The sequence below is a fragment of the Ursus arctos genome, unplaced genomic scaffold (genome assembly GCF_023065955.2).
Source record: "Ursus arctos isolate Adak ecotype North America unplaced genomic scaffold, UrsArc2.0 scaffold_8, whole genome shotgun sequence".
NCBI lineage: Eukaryota > Metazoa > Chordata > Mammalia > Carnivora > Ursidae > Ursus > Ursus arctos.
Window position 1 is genome coordinate 28,778,481 of NW_026623100.1, and position 20,165 is coordinate 28,798,645.

Genomic DNA, 20,165 nt, shown 5'->3' on the forward strand with positions numbered 1-20,165 from the left:
TATCTGTCAGGTACTTACCAGGTAGAAATTGTTCAGTGCACCTCCCTAATGAAGTTAGACTTTCCTACTTTGTCTTAAGGGTGTCTTGCAAATATTGCGCCTCCCACATCATACAGCTGAGCACCGGGAGCGGTCTTAGTTGGCTGTGAACACTCCACTATGCCCTTTCACATACTAGACATTCAAACATACGATGATGAAAATCCAATTTTTAAAAATCATTCTGATTTACAGAAATTTGCATCCACCTTGTCTGTGATGAGAAAAAGCCTTTGGAATAAAAAATATGTGAAAGATAAAATATTTGTGAAGGTCAACATTCTAACTAGAAATTTTCGGAACAGTGTTGTGGACCCCTAGAGAGAAGGATGCAGTAGGAATTAAGAATAGGCAAACTTATTAAAATAAAATAAAAACAAGGACTGCATGAACTCCAGATATGCTGACATGTAAATATCTTCTCTCCCTCAATTTTCATATGTTTCCATAGGGAACTACGTATACTCCAACAGGAAATACTGGTTCAGCCTGACACAAAATCACGGTTTCATTATTTAGAGCAAAAAAACAAATGACTGGGTTGTGTTCTCAATTGACTTTCTTACTTTCTTTTCCCCATCCTTATTATATTTGCATTTTAAGCAATATATTTACTACAGCAAAAAAAATTTTGTAGAAAATTTTAATCAAATTTGTTTTACCAAAATTTTGATAGCCTTTACAATTTTTTGATTATGACCCTAATATTTTAGCTATTAATCTTATAAAACTAAAGTTTAAATATATCAGAGGCTCTGATATTTAAGATAAAACTCTGGAAACAACTGTTAAATAGTCTTTCTTGATCATCCCTTAATTTATCTGCTACATAGACTTAATGTTCTTATTTCATATTTTCTTATAGAATCACCTATATATTCCTATCTGGAAACAAATACGAACAAATGTAAGTTTTAGAAAAATATCCAAACATGATTGTATTTTGAATTTCAAATTATTGGAGTCTACCTAGTAATTACTTTAGTAGAAGGGAGAAGTTAGCTAGTGCATCTGCAGAGAAGTCTTTGACTGAACTTTATATATAATAATAGGAAGCAGAAATAATAAAATTAGCATAGTTAGTTTAGTCAGGTGTAATAGTGGGAAGTGAAAACATTTTCAAAAATTAAGCAATATAATGGGGCGCCTGGGTGGCACAGCGGTTAAGCGCCTGCCTTCGGCTCAGGGCGTGATCCCGGCGTTATGGGATCGAGCCCCACATCAGGCTCCTCCGCTATGAGCCTGCTTCTTCCTCTCCCGCTCCCCCTGCTTGTGTTCCCTCTCTTGCTGACTGTCTCTCTGTCAAATAAATAAATAAAATCTTTAAAAAAAAAATTAAGCAATATAAGAATGAATAAGGCAAAACGGGGATACTAGGATGAGCCTGAATAATAGAAAAGGAAAATTGGAAGGAATACTTTCTAATGTAACTACAACTGTCTCTCAGTAAAATTCATTACTTATAAAGGCACACTTCCCTGCGGGAAAGAAGAAAATATTATATCTCTGAAGACAATCCAATAATCACTAAAAATAATGTTCAGATACACCCATGCAGCTTTATTCTTAACAGAACTTCCTTAAATAGGTTGCTCCTATTAGTAAGGGAACATGCTGATTTAAGATCATGAGTATAGTCCCCTTGCCCATCTCAGCTCTCACCGTGTATTAAGTGGAACCTTGCTTTTCAAATCAAGCCTCATGTGAATTTACTGGCTATGAGTTCTTTAGTGAACAACGATTTGGTAGATGAGATCACAAGGGTTAATGTGCCTAGTGCAGTGCTCACTATGTAAAAGGCTCTCTAATATGTGTATTTTTCTCTTTCCTTCCCTGACAACCCTGTAATAAAAATAATAAACTCATAGCCCAAAAGAATTATACAAGACAGGAATGATTTGTTACAAATAATTTAACATAAATATTTCATAATTTATTATAAAGACATTTTGCACACCACCATTATAAATACTGAACATAGTTTTAAGAAAATTACAATTTTATGATTTCCTAAATACCGTGATAATCCACCTGTTTTTAACCTCAGTATAAAAGCTAAGAGTAGGGTTAGAATTTAACCCTAGCAGACGTGAAAATTTGGTGTCTCGATTTACAAATATAGTTTAATACACAGAATATTGACAAGAATTGCCATGTGCTTCAGATGTACTGCCAAAACATGAACAGCCAACAAATTTCAAAGAAATATACACATGTCTAGTTTTAGGTGCTAACTAGAAATATTCCCGTAAAGCTGGTAAACTGTGACTACCAACACCGGTTTCTACGCACCTGAAAAGTTGACAACAAAAATATTAAGATATTTGGCACAAGGTGGACAATACCTAGGCTTTAGGGTTGACTTACTACTTTCAGGTACTGTACAGTCTTATCGTTGCCCCCAGCTTTGGAATTTCAGACCTAGAGAATATACAGTTCAAAATACATGCTTTGTCCTTCTTCTCATGCTAGGACTCTGATGTTTTCCTCTTACGGTCTGGTAGAAAAGCTGATCCTTTAGCTTTTCTCTCAACAGCTTTGGGTCAAATCTCTTCTATACAGGATCTCATTCTTCTCACGCCCCCTCTATATGCAGAAAGCCGGTCAAAGTCTTGGAGATGGAAACGAGTTGCCAACTGATTTACCATTTTCCTCAGGGTAACAAAGGCTGAAACAACTTGGAAAGTAAGGAACAAAGTGAAGATGATGTGTATCGCTTTTTCCAAGGGCAGATTTGTTAGGCCTTCATTAAACAGCAAGAAGAGAATTAAAGGCAGCTGCAATAGAAGGCTCAAAAGCCAAAAGCCAGCCAACTCAGGAACCTGCAGCGACACACAGTAAGAGCAATCAGCTCAGTAAAGGACAGTTTTTTGTTTACACAGATCAGCACTATGAACCTACATTATAAGCTCTGTTATCCAGGAATATAACATGGTCCTTGTCCCCAAAGAATTTACAGTCTAGATTAAAAGTGAAAACTAACTGATGTAGCAATGCTAGAATGATATATCTTAGTGAATTATTAAATGCACCACTTAGAGATATGAACTAAATACTATAAGAAATAAGACAAGGGAGGGATTAGGGTAGGTAAAAGAAAGAATCCAAGAATGTACGCTTTTAAAGTTGGGTAGAAGGAGGAAGAGGCAAGAAGGTAAGTAAGCAAAGATATGGAATGAGCATGACTAGGAATCAACATGTCAGCCTGGAATGGACGATTGGGTTAGGAAATAGCAAGAAATACAGTGAGGCCTGTGGGTGGGACCTAATTATGAAGGGCCTAGAAAACCAGAGAAATCTTCAGGCATTATCCCTAAGCTCTGATAACTGTAAATGCTTAGGCAGCATGATGATTCAGAAAACATGTGCCTGGCATGGGATTCCTGAACTTATAATTTCCCCCCATTTTCATAATCAGGATGATGTTTAGTTGACCAAGTATTTTCAAGACTGGTGAGAAGAGGGAAAACTGTCAATTCTTAAGTGCTTACTATGTTCAGGTACTTTCTATAAATTATTTCATTTAATCCCAACAAACCTTGGAATAAGTATCTTCCCTTTTTCTTTTCTTCTTCCCCTTTTTTTTTTTTTTTTTTTTTTTTAACAAATAAACCAAGGCTCAAGAGATTCAGCAAACAGACTACAGTGACAGAAATAGTAAAGTCGGAGACAGGCTTTTGCTCCTTCCACCACCTCTCTCTGCCTTTTCCTCGCTATGAAAACCATATTGCCTAGACATGTCGCACTAAGAGAAAGGAAAAAAGCCTACCTTTTCCTGTAGGTTCCCCATGTAGCCCAGATACAACCTGATAGCTTCAATTAAGGTTATTAGGATGATAACAGTGACCACAATGAATTTGTAGTAATCAGGCAAGATTGAATACTAAAAAACAAAACAAAAACCAAAACACACAAAAATAAACACGTTTGTAAAATCTCACATATAGTAAAACCGACCTGAAAGAGAAAACAAATATTAAGAGCTTTAATTTTATTGACAATGTAACAATGCCAGGGATGGGCAGAAGAGGTGTCAGCAGAAGTATTAAGCATAGACTTACCTTCATCTGAAGCATCATAACGCTGCTTACCCACCAAAGTGGGAAAAAGTAAGTGTTAAAATAAAGTGACATCTGCAATGCTAAACTGGACACCATTTCATTATCTACAAAAGAAACAGAAAAAGAACAAACTCTTCATCCTGGTCACTGCCCTGTAAGTCCTTTAGTTTCTTTAATAACTACAGTGTTGGTTCAACGAAACTCCGAATTTTAAGCCTATTTATAATCACTGACAGTGAAAGGAAATATTCATCATAACACTAATTCGTATATTGGCTTCTTGGGGGTATGTTTCTTATTTTTCAATTACTTTATCATTTTTGCCATTACAGTCTGTCAACTTTTTTGCACACCATTGGTATAGATTAAGTGCGGAATATCAATATGAATTCTGTTGAACAGACAATAACAATCATCACCTCTTTTTTTTTTTTTTTTTAAGATCTTATTTATTTGAGAGACACAGAGAGAGAGCATGAGAGCAGGGTGGGGGGCAGAGGGAGAAGCAGACTCCCCAGTGAGCAGGGAGCCCGATCTTGGGACTTAGAGATCACAACCTGAGCTGAAGGCAGATGCTTAACTGACTGAGCCACTCAGGCGCCCCCGATCATTACCTCTTTTGTAGAGTTCTATGTAAAGAGCCTATGTAAAGAGCCAAAATACATAAAAACTAATCTTTCACATATAAACTAATCTCCTACAAAAACGAATCCCCCTAAATCATAGACACACCCCTCTTCAGCATACCCTAATCCCACCCATTCATTAATAACCAATTTAATGCCACTTTCCCCATAAATTCTTTCTTGATCCTATTCTCCCACCCCAGCAGAAATATCTTCCCCTCTAGGTACTTATCTCTAACCTGTGTGTAGGAAAGTGTTAGCAAAGAATCACATCCCCTCACTCTAGACAATCTAGTGTGCTGAAGAGACCATGAGCTTTGGAGTCCAAGTAAACCCATAACTCCTCAAATACCCTTGTAACCCTGGATGCCAGACTTGGGATAAGTTATTGAAACCTTTTGACTAATTTCTCAATCAGAAATTGTCTCAATTTCTTCATCTATAAAATGGTAACAGTACAAGTACCTCAGAGGTTGCTTGTGAGGATTAGAGACAGTGTTAATTATTTCACCCTACCACCATGCCTGGAACTTAGGCACTCAATAACATTACTCCCCTTTCCTTCTTTTTCACTTAATACACAGCCTTATTGTATGCACAGACTACATTCTACCCAAATTTGAGACCCTCATAGAACCTAAAATCTTGCTTTATACAGGGTACATACCAAATATGCATAAGCAGAATGACTGAATTAATGGAAACGTACTGTCATAAAGACATCAATGTAGCCATTTGTGATACAGGAGCTGCATTTTTCTAAGGCTGATTGCAAGATACCTTTTGCTTCTATGTAAGGGAGAAGGGTCCCAAATTAAGAATTTGATTTTTTAAATTGAGTCCTACAAATACATCCTAAATTTGACTAAATTCTAACAATTTAAAAACAGATATGTATTTTGAAATCAATCGCCCTAAATGTAAGCATTTATAAAGGCTCTAAAATAAATTTCTTAAAAACAGATTTTTTCCTTCCACAGCTGAGTATATCTGTCATTTAATAATTTTAAAATATAAGAAATAATCATGGTCTCTCACAGCAAGGTTTCCTTTAGCTTTTTTCTGTTATGATCTACTTTTGCTTATACTTTTTATTTTTACTTTGCTTAATCTTATTTTTTAGATTATCACTGATAAAAGAATGAATTCTTAAAATTTGTTAAACTTGAAGGCAACTCACCAGCCTAGGATTTTTTTCAAAACAACAGTACAACTCTTGGTCAGTGGACACCGTAATGGTATATGCTTGTAAATACAGTGCAAATAAACCTACTACGGATTCACAAGAAAATGTGGGGAAAAATGATAAATTAGTTAAGCTGAAAATGTTAATATGTTTGGAGCAGAAACTAGTCAAAATTTGCAGTTTTTATGTTAGAAATTGTGTACATGAGCATCTTTTTTTTTTTTTTTTTTTTTTAAGATTTTATTTTATTTATGTGACAGAGAGACAGCCAGCGAGAGAGGGAACACAGCAGGGGAGAGGGAGAGGAAGAAGCAGGCTCCCAGCCGAGGAGCCCGATGTGGGACTCGATCCCGGAACGCCGGGATCACGCCCTGAGCCGAAGGCAGACGCTTAACGACTGCACCACCCAGGCGCCCCAGAAATTGTGTACATGAGCGTCTTAAGAGTTATGCTATATTTCGGCATTTCAAACTTATCATCATGCAACTGAAAATCAAGTTAATATGTAAATGAACCTTGAAAGCACAAGACGTGAATTTACTAAATTTTGCAAAAGTACAAGTTGAGTTCTGTAAATGGAATTTAAATTAAAACATTATATAAATCAGGGGTAGGCAAACTACCAGCCAGCTGCCTGTTTTTGTATAGCAAGTGAGCTAAAAATGGTTTTTCACATTTTTAAATGGGGAAAAAAAAGTCAAAGAATAATATTTGGTGACACTGAAAATCATATGAAATTCAAATTTTAGTGTCTATAAATAAAGTTTTATTGGAACACTGCCGCATCTCTGCATTATCTATGGATGCCACAAAGACCTATGGCCTGCAAAGTAAAATACTTGCTATCTGGTCCTTTACAGAAAATGTCTGCTGACCCCTGATACCTTGCATCATCAGATTTTAGTGCCTGTTAAGCCTTAGCTTTATAATCAGAAACTTAACCTCATTTTTCACATTGTTTTTCTCTGTACATCCTAAATCTTGAAGAGGCCTAAATTCAGGGTGAAAACAATGCAATTATGGGAATTTACTTTTCTCTGTTCTCTTTTAAAAATTCCTAAACCAAGCAAGAGGAAAAGATTTCTATTCCCTAGAAGAGTTCAGTGATAAAAACCACATGGATTTGGTTGACAAAATCATGATTGAAGAAGGGGAAATTGTTTTGGAGGAAACTGAGTGATCGCTTGCCGTCAAGTTGAATGCAGTCGTAGTATTTTGTTACCAGATTGAGGGTAAGAGTTATACATGGGGGATGGGGGTTGGAGGCTGGAGACGGCAGAGAAGGGGGCGAGCTTTGTTGAAAGCGATGCTAGTGTGGCAGCTGCCATACCGAAGTGGATAGCGGTTTTAAAATGACCCATTAAAAAAAGCAATTCTTTCCATCCCTTCCATCAGAAAACGGACTTGCGGTGTAACGTATTTGTTTTGCTAATAAAAGAGAAAATAAGAAGATATTTTAACCGGGGTAGGAAGTGGGAAGGGGAGACCGCCTGGGCTGTTTTCACTCTAACCTGGCCCGAAAAGCCAGGGCGGAAGTTGCAGAGGAAAAACACCCTCGGCCTTCGCTGAGGATGCGAAACCGGACATGTGCTGCGAAGGCGGATTTTATATTTTTAGTTTTTGAGGAAGGCTGGCGCCACCTCAGCTTCTCGGCTTACAGCTCACCGGCCAGGCCTCAGCACCGTCAGCTCAGGACCCGTCGGGGTTACGGGCCTGGAAATGTCCCAGCCCAAGGCTCGGCCCCCCTCCAGGGTGCTTCCCGCACTGCGGAGAACCAGCTGAAGGCGAAACCGCCATTTTAGGTCCGGGCAAAATCTGGCCACTCCAAAACCGGCGCCAAGTGCTCCGCAGGCCATACCCGTTGCGCTGGGCCTCGCCCACTCACCCGGACCCTCGCTGTACTGCGGCCCGGTCCGGTTGGAGTCACTGAACACGGTCCGGCTGAAGTTTCCCAGCCGCTGGCGGACCGGATCCGGCAGCTCCATGGCCGGGCCTTGGTACAGCTTACAGCTGGGTCTGCGGACGCAGCCTCCTTCTGCGGTTCCCACGGCAACCGGGCGGTGCGCGATGCTGGGGCCCAGGCGCACGCGCGGCTGCACTGCGGGGTAGAGGCGCGGGGCGGGAGCGCCTCGAAAGGAGAGGAGGGGTGAGAGTGGCGTCCTGCCTAGCGCCTCAGCCTAGTGCGGAATGGTAGATTCCTTAGTCCTGTTTTAAGCCCCACCATCTTAAAAACAAATAGAAATAGTGATAAATGACCTGAGGTTGGATTGTGATACAAGGATTCCTCACACGTTGCAGTGGGATGCAAGCTTTCTGGAAGGAAATATAGAACGAATGTAAGAGCTTAAAAAATGTTCCCGACCGGTGGTTCTTTCCCTAGGAATATGTATTTTTAAATTTCTTTTATTATTAACATATATTGGGTAGGTATATAAATAAAATATTTTTAATATTTTAAATAATTTAAATATTAAAAATATTACATATTTTTAATAATATATAATATATAGTCCTGGAACTCTATTTGATGAGATACATTGCTGCATCTTAAACATGCTTGCAATGAATATCTGATTAAGTGGATTAGCTTTAAGTAAAAATTAAAAAAAAAAAAAAGAAAAACTAAGTAGAAGTGAACCTAATATTGCAAAATGTGTGTGTGTGTGAATATGTGAGGAGCAGAGGTGGAGGAAGTGGCACAAGCACTGTGGCTTCAAAAAAAGAAAAAAAAGACTGGAAGGAAATCCAAAATGTTAATATTTTATTTCTGGGTAGTGGGTTGTGGGTGATTAAAATTTTTAAAAAATTCTGTATCTTCCAGTTTTTTCTCAAATAAGGTGTATTTTTTTTTTTTTTTTTGAGATTTTATTTATTTACTTGACAGAGAGAGACAGCCAGCAAGAGAGGGAACACAAGCAGGGGGAGTGGGAGAGGAAGAAGCAGGCTCCCAGTGGAGCAGGGAGCCCAATCTGGGGCTCAATCCCCGGACGCTAGGATCCTGACCTGAGCAGAAGGCAGATGCTTAAGGACTGAGCCACCCATGTGCCCCTAAGGTGTATTACTTTTTAAAAAACTATTTAAGTGGGGTACCTGGGTGGCTCAGTCAGTTAAGCTACCGACTATTGATTTCTGTGCGCTACGCGTTGAGTCCACTTGCCCCTCTCCCTCTGCTCCTCCCCACACTTGCTCTTCTCTCAGATGAATTTTAAAAATCTTAAAAAAAAAAAAAAAAGCTATTTATAATATGGTTACAGAAAAGGACACAAACTGAATTTACATGTGTAACCAGCACCCTGACCTTAGCAGCAACTCCGTAAAGCTTCCACTTCCTATTCCCTTACAGTTAGTGATTGTAACAGACCTTTCCTGACTTTTAATAGCATAGAATAGTTTTGGCCATTTGTAATCTTATAGTAAGTGCTTTTTAAAAGAAAAATCTGCCTCTTTGTCCTCAAAATAATTTTTAAGAAATTCTTTCATGTTGTTGAGTGTGGGTTCTTTTTCCTTGCTGTTTGAGACATACCACAGTGAGTTTATCTATTCTACTGTTGAAGAGCATCTGTGTGTTTTCTAGTTTGGTGCTGCTGTGTATGAATAATGCTCCTTTTGGTGAAAATATTCCTCTGAGTGAACATATGCATGCATTTGTGTTGAGCTTATTCCTAAGAGTAGAAGTGCTGGCTTATGAGGTATGACTTAGCTGTAACAGATATGGCCAACAGTTTTTGGTTGTACCAATTTCTTCTGCCTCCAGCAATGTCTAAGCATTCCTGTTGCTCCAAATCTGTCACCGTCACTTGTTATCTTCCATCTTTTCTCTTAGCCATTCTGATTGATATGTGGTGAGCAGTATTATTTTTACAATCAAAAGGAAAACCACACATATTTACATAAATGTCAAGGTATATTTACGAAGGTATGGGAGGAGATAGCTACATGGCTAGAATTTCAAAATAATTCAACAAATGTTTAATGTATTCCTACTATTTTGGGGGCATTGTACTAGGCTAATTAGGGATATGGTCCCTCCCCATCATTAAGCTCAGCCCAGTGCAAGATGTAGAAACTAATAAGAATTTACACATTAGTAAAGGAACAGAGACGAGGAAGCAATTAATTCTGGTTAGGGATGTCAGGGAAAAGATGGCTAACTTCTGCTTCTCTTCAGCATGAAGCCTAAGCCTTGGCATCTCCAAAAAGGCTCCAGGACCTCCCTGAAGCTGGCTAAAGTGGCTTCTCTGTGTTTCTCAAAGCATCTTCCTCTATGTTACTTTGGTCACAGTGCTAGCTATGCTGTACTAGAATTGTCTCTCTGTGTCTGTTTTTCTTGCTAGTTCACAAGCTCTTTGAGGTCAGGGTTGACCTTTTACCTTTATCCTGAATGCTAGCACAGTGCCTGACCTAGAGTGGGAGCTGGATAACTATTGAATGAATGAAGGGAATAAAAGATGTAAAGATCTTTTATTATATGGATATGTGGATATATATATGGATCTTCCCATTTCTAGTTCAAGGATTTAGCCAGTCCTTACACTGGGTTCATTCTATAAAATAGAGAATTGATATTATTAAAACACAATGAGTGATAGCATCCCCTCAAAATTTAAACTTAGCAACAAAGGATCAATTTTCATTTATTAAATTAGCCAAGATTTTTATAAAGGGCACAGTGAAGTAGGAAGCCTCATGCTCTGCTGATTGAATTATAATTTGAATAATCTCATTGAGGGAAGCCTTTGACAATATGTACAAATTGTCTTAAAAACATTTCTGCCTTTAACATAATAACCCAAATTTTAAGGCTGTTTTGGGGATATAAGCATAAACACTATAAAAAATGTTTTATATACCAAGGTATTACTTCCAACATTACCAATATTAGTTAAAACAAACAAACAAAAAGAAAGTGAGGGAGCATTTGAAGTGCCCAACCACAGGCCTAGTTAAGCAGCATATGATGTTCATGGTCAGGTTTTGGGTTATAGTGGAAAAAATACCCCTGGAAGCAGAGAGCAGGGTTCAAATCATCTAAAATTCTCACTTTAGCACCTGAGAGCTGTGCAATTGATTTCAGACTTTTGTTTTATAGAGTGAGAATAATGGTAACTTACTGTTACGGTTGATGTGAAGATTATATCAATAGAAAAGGCTTTCTATTAGTGATAACTATCATTGACACATCTATTAAAATGATGTCGGTGAAGAGGAAACCGCTACAGTGGAGTGAAATCATGCCAGGGTTTGATTTTCTGAATTCAGTTGTACCTGCGAGGCAATACCTCCATTGCTTTCCTAGTAAAGACAGTGGATGTGATTAACCATAAACCAGGACATGTGTGTTAACCAAATTTATCAAAAGCCTGAGTGAATTCTCTTAAAGAGAATTTCCTGGTTTGAAATAAATCGTATTAAGATAAACTGGAAAGGAATAAAGGGAATAAGGCAATGATGGCACAAAAATATATTAAAGAAGAGTTTTAAGAGGAAAAAAATTTGGTTTTAAAAAGAATCCCGTCATTATTGATGTCACAAATGGTCCAATGGACTGAAAAAAACCTTCCAAACACTATTTTGTTACCTGATGCGCACAATATTTATAGGCAATCACATTAGTGAAATACTGAAGAACGAAGAAGGGAATTCACTTTCATGGAATCAAGAGACTAATACAATTTGAGTTTCCCATATCCTACACCTGTTACTCAGAATCTAAAGAGAAGTATGGAATCTTCATTCTTAAAATCATGCGTATCATTCCCAGAAAGATTAATAAATAACCCTATAAATTAAACTGTTAACTTTTTGTATGAATGTTGTTGGTCAGAGTAATAGTTTCTTCTCCAATAATTGCTTAATGTTTTTCACTGGGCTATGGTCTACCTTCCTAAATATTTATTTTCACAAAAATTCTGAGCCTACTGGAATAGTTTCTTCCTCTTTGACAAGAGGCAAAGTTGTCTGGCCATAATGTATTATCTCATGTGACAGGAAGCTGATTTGGGGAGTTATTTAAATCACTCCTTGGCATAATAAAGATATAAATTCTTACCTTTTGATGCTATAAAGACTTTAGAAACAATATTGTACAGGGAACATGTTATTCAATTTATTGCCTTAAAATGATCTGTGAGACATTTCTAAGAATTCATATAAATCTAAAAAATATATATTTGGGTATGACATCTTCAGATATGATTCTACGTCACCATCCACATTTAAAACATCTTACTCTAAATTACCCGAAATGTAATCTTATAATCTTGAAGTTGTTAATGGATAATCAAAAGCTTTTTGAATCTGAAGTACAGTATATTCTATTCATAATATTTTTCAAAAGTTTATAAGAAAGAATCAGGCTATGAATTACACAGAAAGTCAAATCTCTTGAAAGGAGTTTTTCTTATCACATTAAGTGATATTTGAAGGCTGACTTTAATATTTTGTCTTCGAAGGCATCCTCATTGAACATTTTTATTAGAAAATTCTTTCCCTTTTAAGATGCTGTATATATTACAGTTTTTTGGTTTTGTGGCATTTCTTTGTGTTATACAAGCACACTGCTCACCTGCTACGGCAAACAGCTGTTCCATGCATCAAACTCTGTGGGAGATGGGAATGACAAACCTGGGAAGATCAGCAAAGCAAAAACTGCTTCAGGAAACCTCAGATCTGTAGCCATTTTATTGACTAAGTAATAAATTCCATTTTTAGGAATGATAGTATTACTGTACTAATAATATTTTTATATTACATTGTGTAAAATGTACATCATGTTTTTCTTTCTAGAAGAAAATTAATCTTTACCTTGTGTTGACTATAGTAAAATATTGCCCCCTGCACTAAATATTGACACATTGTAACCTCATGCTTGTTATAAATTGCGATCCTGTGCTTTTAACATAGTGTACTTTTGTCTGTAAGACCATGCTACACATTGCTTAGTCATGTTCCGTTTTAACCCCCCATCACATCAAGGTTGTAAGAGTAGAAATCCAGTAAATGGACAATTGGGTATTAAAACAAAAAGTGTACACATACGTAAAGAGTTCAAATAAATTTGAATTATTTATTGTGTTTATGTAGATGAATAACACAACTCTCCAAATTTTCTTGAAGGTAAATTTGGTTTGCCAAATAGAAAATCATTGCAATTATTCCTGTATCCCATTCCCTTTCCTACTGTATTTTTAGTTAATACAGAATTGTTCTCTCTCTCTCTCTCTCTTTTTTTTCAATGCATGCTGTGATGATTAACAGAAGTTCCAGGTGGTTGGAGACAAGTGTAATAGGATGTCAACAGAGATATTCCCTGGGCCTGGCCAAGTCGCAAAGCTGTGCACAGAAGGTGGTAAGTTCACATATTCTAAATTCAGGGACCTCCTATGGTTAGGCCAGCCTACTAAGAAATGTTACTATAGTGAAACAGCCCTACCATCAGAAATTCCCCAAACTACCCCATCCCTACTCCCTGAAGTATAAGAGTGAATGGAGAAGCCTTTTGTGAAGTAGAATATTTGTAAGGATATTGTGTTCCCTTTCTTCACCCCATTCTCACTATAAAGGAAGAGATGGAGTTACTTCTTTCTCTCAAAGTCTAGAGAAAAGCCCTCAAGAAAGTTGCTTTTAAAGCAGAGAGGGAGGGGCAGAGGGAGAAGGAGACAAGCAGACTCCCTGCTAAGTGCGGAACCGCACGGCATGGGGCTCCATCCCAGGACCCTGAGGTCATGACCAGAGCTGAAATCAAGAGGTGGATACTTAACTGACTGAGCCACCCAGGCGCCCCATCTTCCTTTTTAAATTTGATTTCTAGCTTAAGTCCATTATGATCAGAAAACATACTCAGTTTACTTATTCCAGTCATTTGATATTTGTTGAGATTTGCTTTATGGCCCAGCATATGGTCAATTTTTTTTTTAATGATTTTTTATTATATTATGTTAGTCACCATACAGTACATCCCCGGTTTCCGATGTAAAGTTTGATGATTCATTAGTTGCGTATAACACAGCATATGGTCAATTTTGAGAGATGTCCAGGTACACTTGAAAAGAATGTATTTCCTTCAGTTGTTGGATTCAGTGTTGTGATGTTTAATTTTTTTGTGTCAATTTCACTGTCCTAAGCGATGCCCGGATGGCTGGTAAAACATGCCTTTAGGCATGTCTGTGAGGGTGTTTCTGGAAGAGATTAGTACTTGATTCAGTAGACTGGGGAGATCTCCCTTCACCAACCTGTTAGGGCCTGAAAGAAACATAAAAGGGGGATAGAAAGGTGGCTTTTCTCTCTCTATTCTTGAGCTGGGACATCCCTCTTTTCCTGTCCTTGAATTGGACTCTGGGACTTCTATCAGTGGCCCTGTGGTTCTCTGGCCTTTGGTCTTGGACTCAAATTTACATTGGCTCCCCTGAATTACTTCAGACTTAGACTGAATTGTGCCACTGGCTCTCCTGGTTCTCCATCTTATAAATGGCAGATTGTGGAACTTCTCTGCCTCCATAAATTCTGAGTGAGCCAACTCCTATAATGAATCTCCATATATGTCTCTATTTCTATGTCTCCTTTTGGTTCTTTTTCTCTGGGGAACACTGACTAAGAGAAACATTCTATGTCAGTCCAACCAGGTCATGTTTATTAAATATGTTAGTCAAATCTTTCAAAACCTGAGACTGTGTTTGTTCTGTCAGTCACTGAGAAAGGCATGTTAAAAATCTTCCATTCTACGGGGCGCCTGGGTGGCTCAGTCGTTAAGCGTCTGCCTTCGGCTCAGGGCGTGATCCCGGAGTTCTGGGATTGAGCCCCACGTCAGGCTCTTCCGCTGGGAGCCTGCTTCTTCCTCTCCCACTCCCCCTGCTTGTGTTCCCTCTCTGGCTGGCTGTCTCTCTCTCTGTCAAATAAATAAAATCTTTAAAAAAAAAAAATCTTCCATTCTAGGTGTGAATTTGTCCATTTCTCCTTTTAGTCCTGTCAATATGCTTTATGATATTTTGAAATGATGTTTTAGGAACTTGGAAATTTAGAATTGTTATGCCTTCCTGGTAAATTGGCCTTTTATTAGCATAAAATGTCCTTCTTTAACTCTAGAAATGCTTTTGCTTTACAGTGTGCTCTTTTAGGTTTCTTGGTAAATGTTTGATAGTATATTTTTTTCCATCTTATCTCCAACAAGATGTATCTCTTGTAAGCAGTATATAGATTTTTTTTTTCCAATCTAGTCTGAAAATCTTTGTCTTTTAATTGACTATTTTAGTCCATTTACATTTTAAATAATTACTAAGATATCTGGGTTTAAATCAATCATCTTGTTTTCTATTTTTCCCACATTTGTATGTTCCCTTTCCTCTCCTTTCTTGTTTTCTTTGGATTTACTTTAAATTATTTTATGCCTCCTCCTATTTGCTTGTTAGATATACATTCTTTATTATTCTTTTTGTGGTTATCCTTGAATCCAATACACATGAATACTTTACCATTTCCAAGACAATGTATGGACTATAGAGCACTATACTTGCCCCTGTCTTGCCTTTTGTGTTAATATTATCACATTTAATTCTACTTACAGTTGAAATCCCATAATGTGTTATAATTATTGTTTTATGTAGTTAATGTTCATTTAGATTTACCCAGGTTTTTATTCTATTGCTCTTTATTCCTTCTTGCACTTCTGTCCTTCTCTCTGGGATTATATTCCCTTTTGCTTTCAGTATCAGTTTACTAGTAATAAATCCTCTCAGATTTTGTTGGTCTGGAATGTCTATTTTGCTTTCATTTTTGAAGAATATTTCGCTGGGTATTGAATTCTCAGTTGGCAGAATCTTTAACGATGACATACCATTGTCTCTCATACCATTTCATTATTTCTGATGAGTAGTCAGCTGTCAGTCTCATTCTCATTCCTTTGAAAGTATTGTATCTTTTTCTCTGACTACTTTGAAGATTTTACTTTGTCTTTGGTTTTCAGTGTTTGACTGATATGTCTAGATGTAAATTTGTAATTTTTTAAAGTTCATATCTCTTGAGGTTCATTGCATGTCTTGTGGCTGATATATATTGGAATTTAGAAAATTCTTGGCCATTATTTATTCTAATATTACTTCGCATTTTCTCTTTCTTTCTTCCATATCTAGAATTCCAATTACATCTAAAATTAGACTTTTTCACTGCATTCCATATATCCCTCGTGCTTTTAAAATGTATTTTCTATCTTTTTTTCCTCTCTGTGAGTATATTTAAAAACAAAGTTAGTGATTATTAGGCAGAGTATGTTTAATATGAACAAATCATGTCATTCAAACCTCCCTTTCTTTTTTGCTGGAACTAGCAAAGCAGTAATATCAGACACAGTAGTCACAGTGCCTACCCTCCTCAGTGTTTCCTTCTAGATGAAAATGACTCACCCACAACCTTCTGCTCAGGGAAACAGGGTTGGACTATTCTTTGCACAGTGGTGGCTAATCAGATTATCTCTGTGATTTGGAGTGGGACAATGGGAAGGGATTGGTTAATCAGTTTCAAAAGGAGAGCAAAGCAAATCCTGTACAGAAGCAAAAGATAGATGGAAAGGGCATATTTTTGCCAGAACTGCCTTGGTTCCTGGGATCTATTTAGTTCTATGTACTGAACATGTAATCTTGTAAGAAACTTCATTTCTTATGGTGACCTAAATGAGTCTGTCTTTCTTTTAATCAAGAGACTAATGTATCAGGGAGTGTGGCTGAATGTGTATCTGAGCTTGGCAAAGTAGTTCATTAAGACATGTAATACCTTTGGACAAGATTGAGAAATTTTCACTAAATGTGAGTGTAAATCAGTGAATTAGAAACTTATTAAGTGAGTATACCCAAAGGATACTAATCAATGAATTGCTCCAGCCTTGAGGGAGGTTGTTTTTTACCTTATTTTTATTTTTATTTTTGTTTTTAATATAAGGTTCTCCCCTTGACCTTGTTCTATTTAACATTTTTATCACTACCTCTGTTGAAAGCAAGCTTATAAATTCACTGAGGAAAAACACATTGTTTAGCAGGATCCTACAACCTGGAACAATGGCTAAGTCTAACAAGATAACATTAAAAAAAAACATTTTCTTTTTTACAAAAATAATACATCTTATTGCCAAATATTGAGAAAATGATTCTCTTTTTTACAGTCTATTTTTTTGTGGAAATTATAATTAGGGTAATAATTTAATACTCTTTTTTAAAACATTGTCACTTAGAAATCATAAACATTTCTAAATCACTAAATATGATTTTACAATATCGTTTTAATACACCATCATTTATTTACCCAATCTCCTCCCAGGATAATGCTCTAATACTGTTTTCTAACTTTTTTTTTTTTTGCTTACAATTATAAACATTTTTCCAAATCTTTAAATATTATTCTCTCAATTGGATGACTATGCCATTATTATTTAATCAATACACTATACTTAGGCAATCAGAATGTTTGCCCCACCACTGCACTTCTTGTCTTTAAGTTACTAGAAATATTCTTATGGCATTATTGTTGGAAGACTGTTATCGTTATTTCTTTCTGATAAACTCCTAGCAGTGTATAAGAATCTTGGCTTATTTCTCTGTTGCTTCACCATTGGATATTATGATTTTCAAAGTTCCTGCCAATTTTATAAGCACAAATTAGAGTCTTGCTTTATTTTTATTTTCTTTGAATACTAGTAAAGCTGAACATTTTTTCATATCTATATTGACCATTTGTATTTATTGTTTTGGGACATTTATGTTCATGTCTTTTGTCCATTTTTCAATTACAGTATGTATTTTAATGTTTCTTAAGAGCTTTTGTATATTAAATACATTAACCTTTTTTTGAAATACATGTTGCAAATATTTCTTCCAAGTCTGTTATCTGTATTTTGTTTATGAACTTTTTTTTTGGCACAAAGAAGATTTTAATTTTTAAGTTAAATCTGTCAATCACTTTATTGTTTTTGCCTTTTATGTTTTACTTACAAAGATATTCTCCAATTATATAACTATTTGCCTATATCTTCTGTCACGTGATATTTAATATGAATAGACTACAGACCAGCTCTTGGGTTCTCAATACCAATCACATAATTTCTGGATGGGGGAGCTTTGAGGCTGCTAGCATTAGTGTGCTTTGGCTGCCAAAAAACTATTGGAATCTTAGGCTTTGTTACTAAAGCTTAGGGTCCAGAACCAGCAAAGCTATAGTCCTATAACACTGTCAAAATAATCAAACCTCAGCATATGTTTGATTTAGATGTGCTTGACATTGTATATTTTATTGGCTTGTATTTCAACAATTGTTGAGGAATCTGTAATCAAAAATTCTCATCCTCAAGATAAGGTAGACAATTTTATAGTGAAACAGAGTATGAAAAATACAACTTCAACAGTTTGTTTTTCTTTGAGGTTGTCTGATGCAAACATCACAGGCATTATACCTTTTACAGAAAACCTCTATCCCTCCCGTGGTCTCACTTCCATTTCCAGTAGGGCTTAGCACAAGTTTTCCCAAAATGTGCTTGACATGGTGGGGCTTGCTGACACAAGCCTTCCTTTGAGTCAAAAAGGCAGGGGCACCTGGCTGCCTCAGTTAGTGGAACATGCAATTCCTGATCTTGGGATTGTGAGTTCAAGCCCGATGTCGGGTGTATGGCTTACTATAAATAAATAAAGAATAAATAAAAGAAAAAAGACAAGGATACTTACTACTGCCTGCCCCTTGATCCCAGTTTTATTCAGCACTGAACCAGACAAGACAATAAAAAGGAATAAAAGATATAAAGATTGAGAATGAAGAAATAAAGCTGTCACTATTCAGAATCAGAATTTCATACGCTTTTAACTTATCCTTACCTGGGCTATTTCATTAGCTTGTGTATCACCTTTTAAGAACATCATATGAACATAAACCAGAAGACATTTATATGGGAATAATCATGGTAGTGATGAGGAGGGAACTTTGAAAACATGGCACATGAAGAAAAGATTTGGGAATATTTAACTGGGGGAAAAGACTCATGGGAGGAAAAGGCCAAATTATCTTGTCTTGAGCTACTTAAAGGAAAATTGTTATGTAGAACGGATTTTTTTTTTTTCCTGAAAGGTCCAAGGAAGTATAATCGGGGTCACTAAGAGGCAAGAGGAAGACAGATATAAGCTCTGGCAGAATCTTTTTTTTTTTTTTTTTCAGATTTTATTTATTTATTTGACAGAAAGAGAGAGCCAGAGAGCACAAGCCGGGTGGGGAGGGGTGGTGGGATGGCAGAGGGAGAGGGAGAAGGAGGCTTCCCGCTGAGCAGGGAGCCCTGATGTGATGCGGGGCTCAATCCCAGGACCTCAGGATCATGACCTGAGCCAAAGGCAGACACTTAACTGACTGAGCCTCCCAGGCACCCCTGTGGCAGAACTTTTAAGAGTCCAAATGATTCAGAATTGGGAAAGGTATGCCATAGGAAGTGGAAGATTCTTTGTCACTGGAGGTTTTCAACCAAAGGCTGAGTGACCATGTGTAAAGATAACTGTAGGATTCCCTCATGTCATAGGAACTAAAAAGCCCACTGTACATGTACCAAGCCACGTGCTGTCTCATTTAATTATGGCAACCCAAGGAGGGACGTCCTATTTTATTCCCATTTAACAAATGAAACAGAAGCTTGGAGAGTTTGAAGGCTTGCCTGGTATCACATAGATGGTAAGTGTGACAGGCCTGGGCAATCTGTTTCCAGAGCCCCAACTCTTAACCAATGCACTGAATTGGCTGGGAAGAATGGTTGGCTTCAATAACCTTCAAGATTTTGTCAAATCCTAAGATTGTATAACTGTATGTGGAAAAAAGTCATGCCTAAAGGGATTTATATTAAAGATCAGTTTTTTTGGCAGTGATGTTAGGTGGCTCCTGTTTTAGTATCTAATCTCTGAGTTATAAATAAAATAAGAGTTACTGAAAATCCACCCATCGTTTCTAAATTAGAAAACTGTTGGATATTCACATATCTACCAAGGTACAAATAAGTTGGTAGACAATGGCTGGGATCCCAGACAGACGCTCTTGGGGCTCTGGCAATAAGATTAAGCCTATAAATATCAGATGGAGTATGTCTTACAAAATCAAATATCAGCAGTTTTGAAGCATCATGGGGTGTGTGTGTGTGTGTGTGTGTGTGTGTGTGTGTGTGTTTTAATTCTAAGATCCAGCAGTTGATCTTGGGCTACTTTTATAGCATCTCAATGAAATTGTTTTATTTGGCATTTTTGAGTGTTA

General features: G+C 37.0%; 2 protein-coding genes across 2 annotated transcripts in view; one reads left to right on the forward strand and one right to left on the reverse strand.

Moving 5' to 3' along the window:
• Positions 1-20,165, forward strand: part of EHBP1 (EH domain binding protein 1) — a 519,124-nt gene that overhangs the window by 36,096 nt on the left and 462,863 nt on the right. Inside the window, exon 2 of the mRNA XM_057308933.1 lies at positions 13,170-13,260. The gene's annotated coding sequence lies outside the window, so the exon portion shown is untranslated. The remainder of the gene's footprint in view (positions 1-13,169; positions 13,261-20,165) is intronic.
• Positions 1,937-8,004, reverse strand: TMEM17 (transmembrane protein 17). Its single transcript, XM_026484970.4, has 4 exons — positions 7,798-8,004; positions 4,101-4,204; positions 3,809-3,922; positions 1,937-2,861 (listed from the first exon to the last, which is right to left on the reverse strand). The coding sequence occupies exons 1-4, from the start codon at positions 7,895-7,897 to the stop codon at positions 2,583-2,585; spliced, it is 597 nt and encodes a 198-aa protein (XP_026340755.1). The 5' UTR covers positions 7,898-8,004; the 3' UTR covers positions 1,937-2,582.

Excerpts from the sequence above, each read along its gene's own strand:
- TMEM17 (XM_026484970.4), bottom strand. The coding sequence starts at position 7,897 with ATGGAGCTGCCGGATCCGGTCCGCCAGCGGCTGGGAAACTTCAGCCGG. Across the intron at positions 4,205-7,797 it reads GCAGTACAGCGAGGGTCCGG|ATAATGAAATGGTGTCCAGT; the intron begins GTGAGTGGGCGA and ends TTTCTTTTGTAG. Across the intron at positions 2,862-3,808 it reads TGGGGAACCTACAGGAAAAG|GTTCCTGAGTTGGCTGGCTT; the intron begins GTAGGCTTTTTT and ends GTGTCGCTGCAG.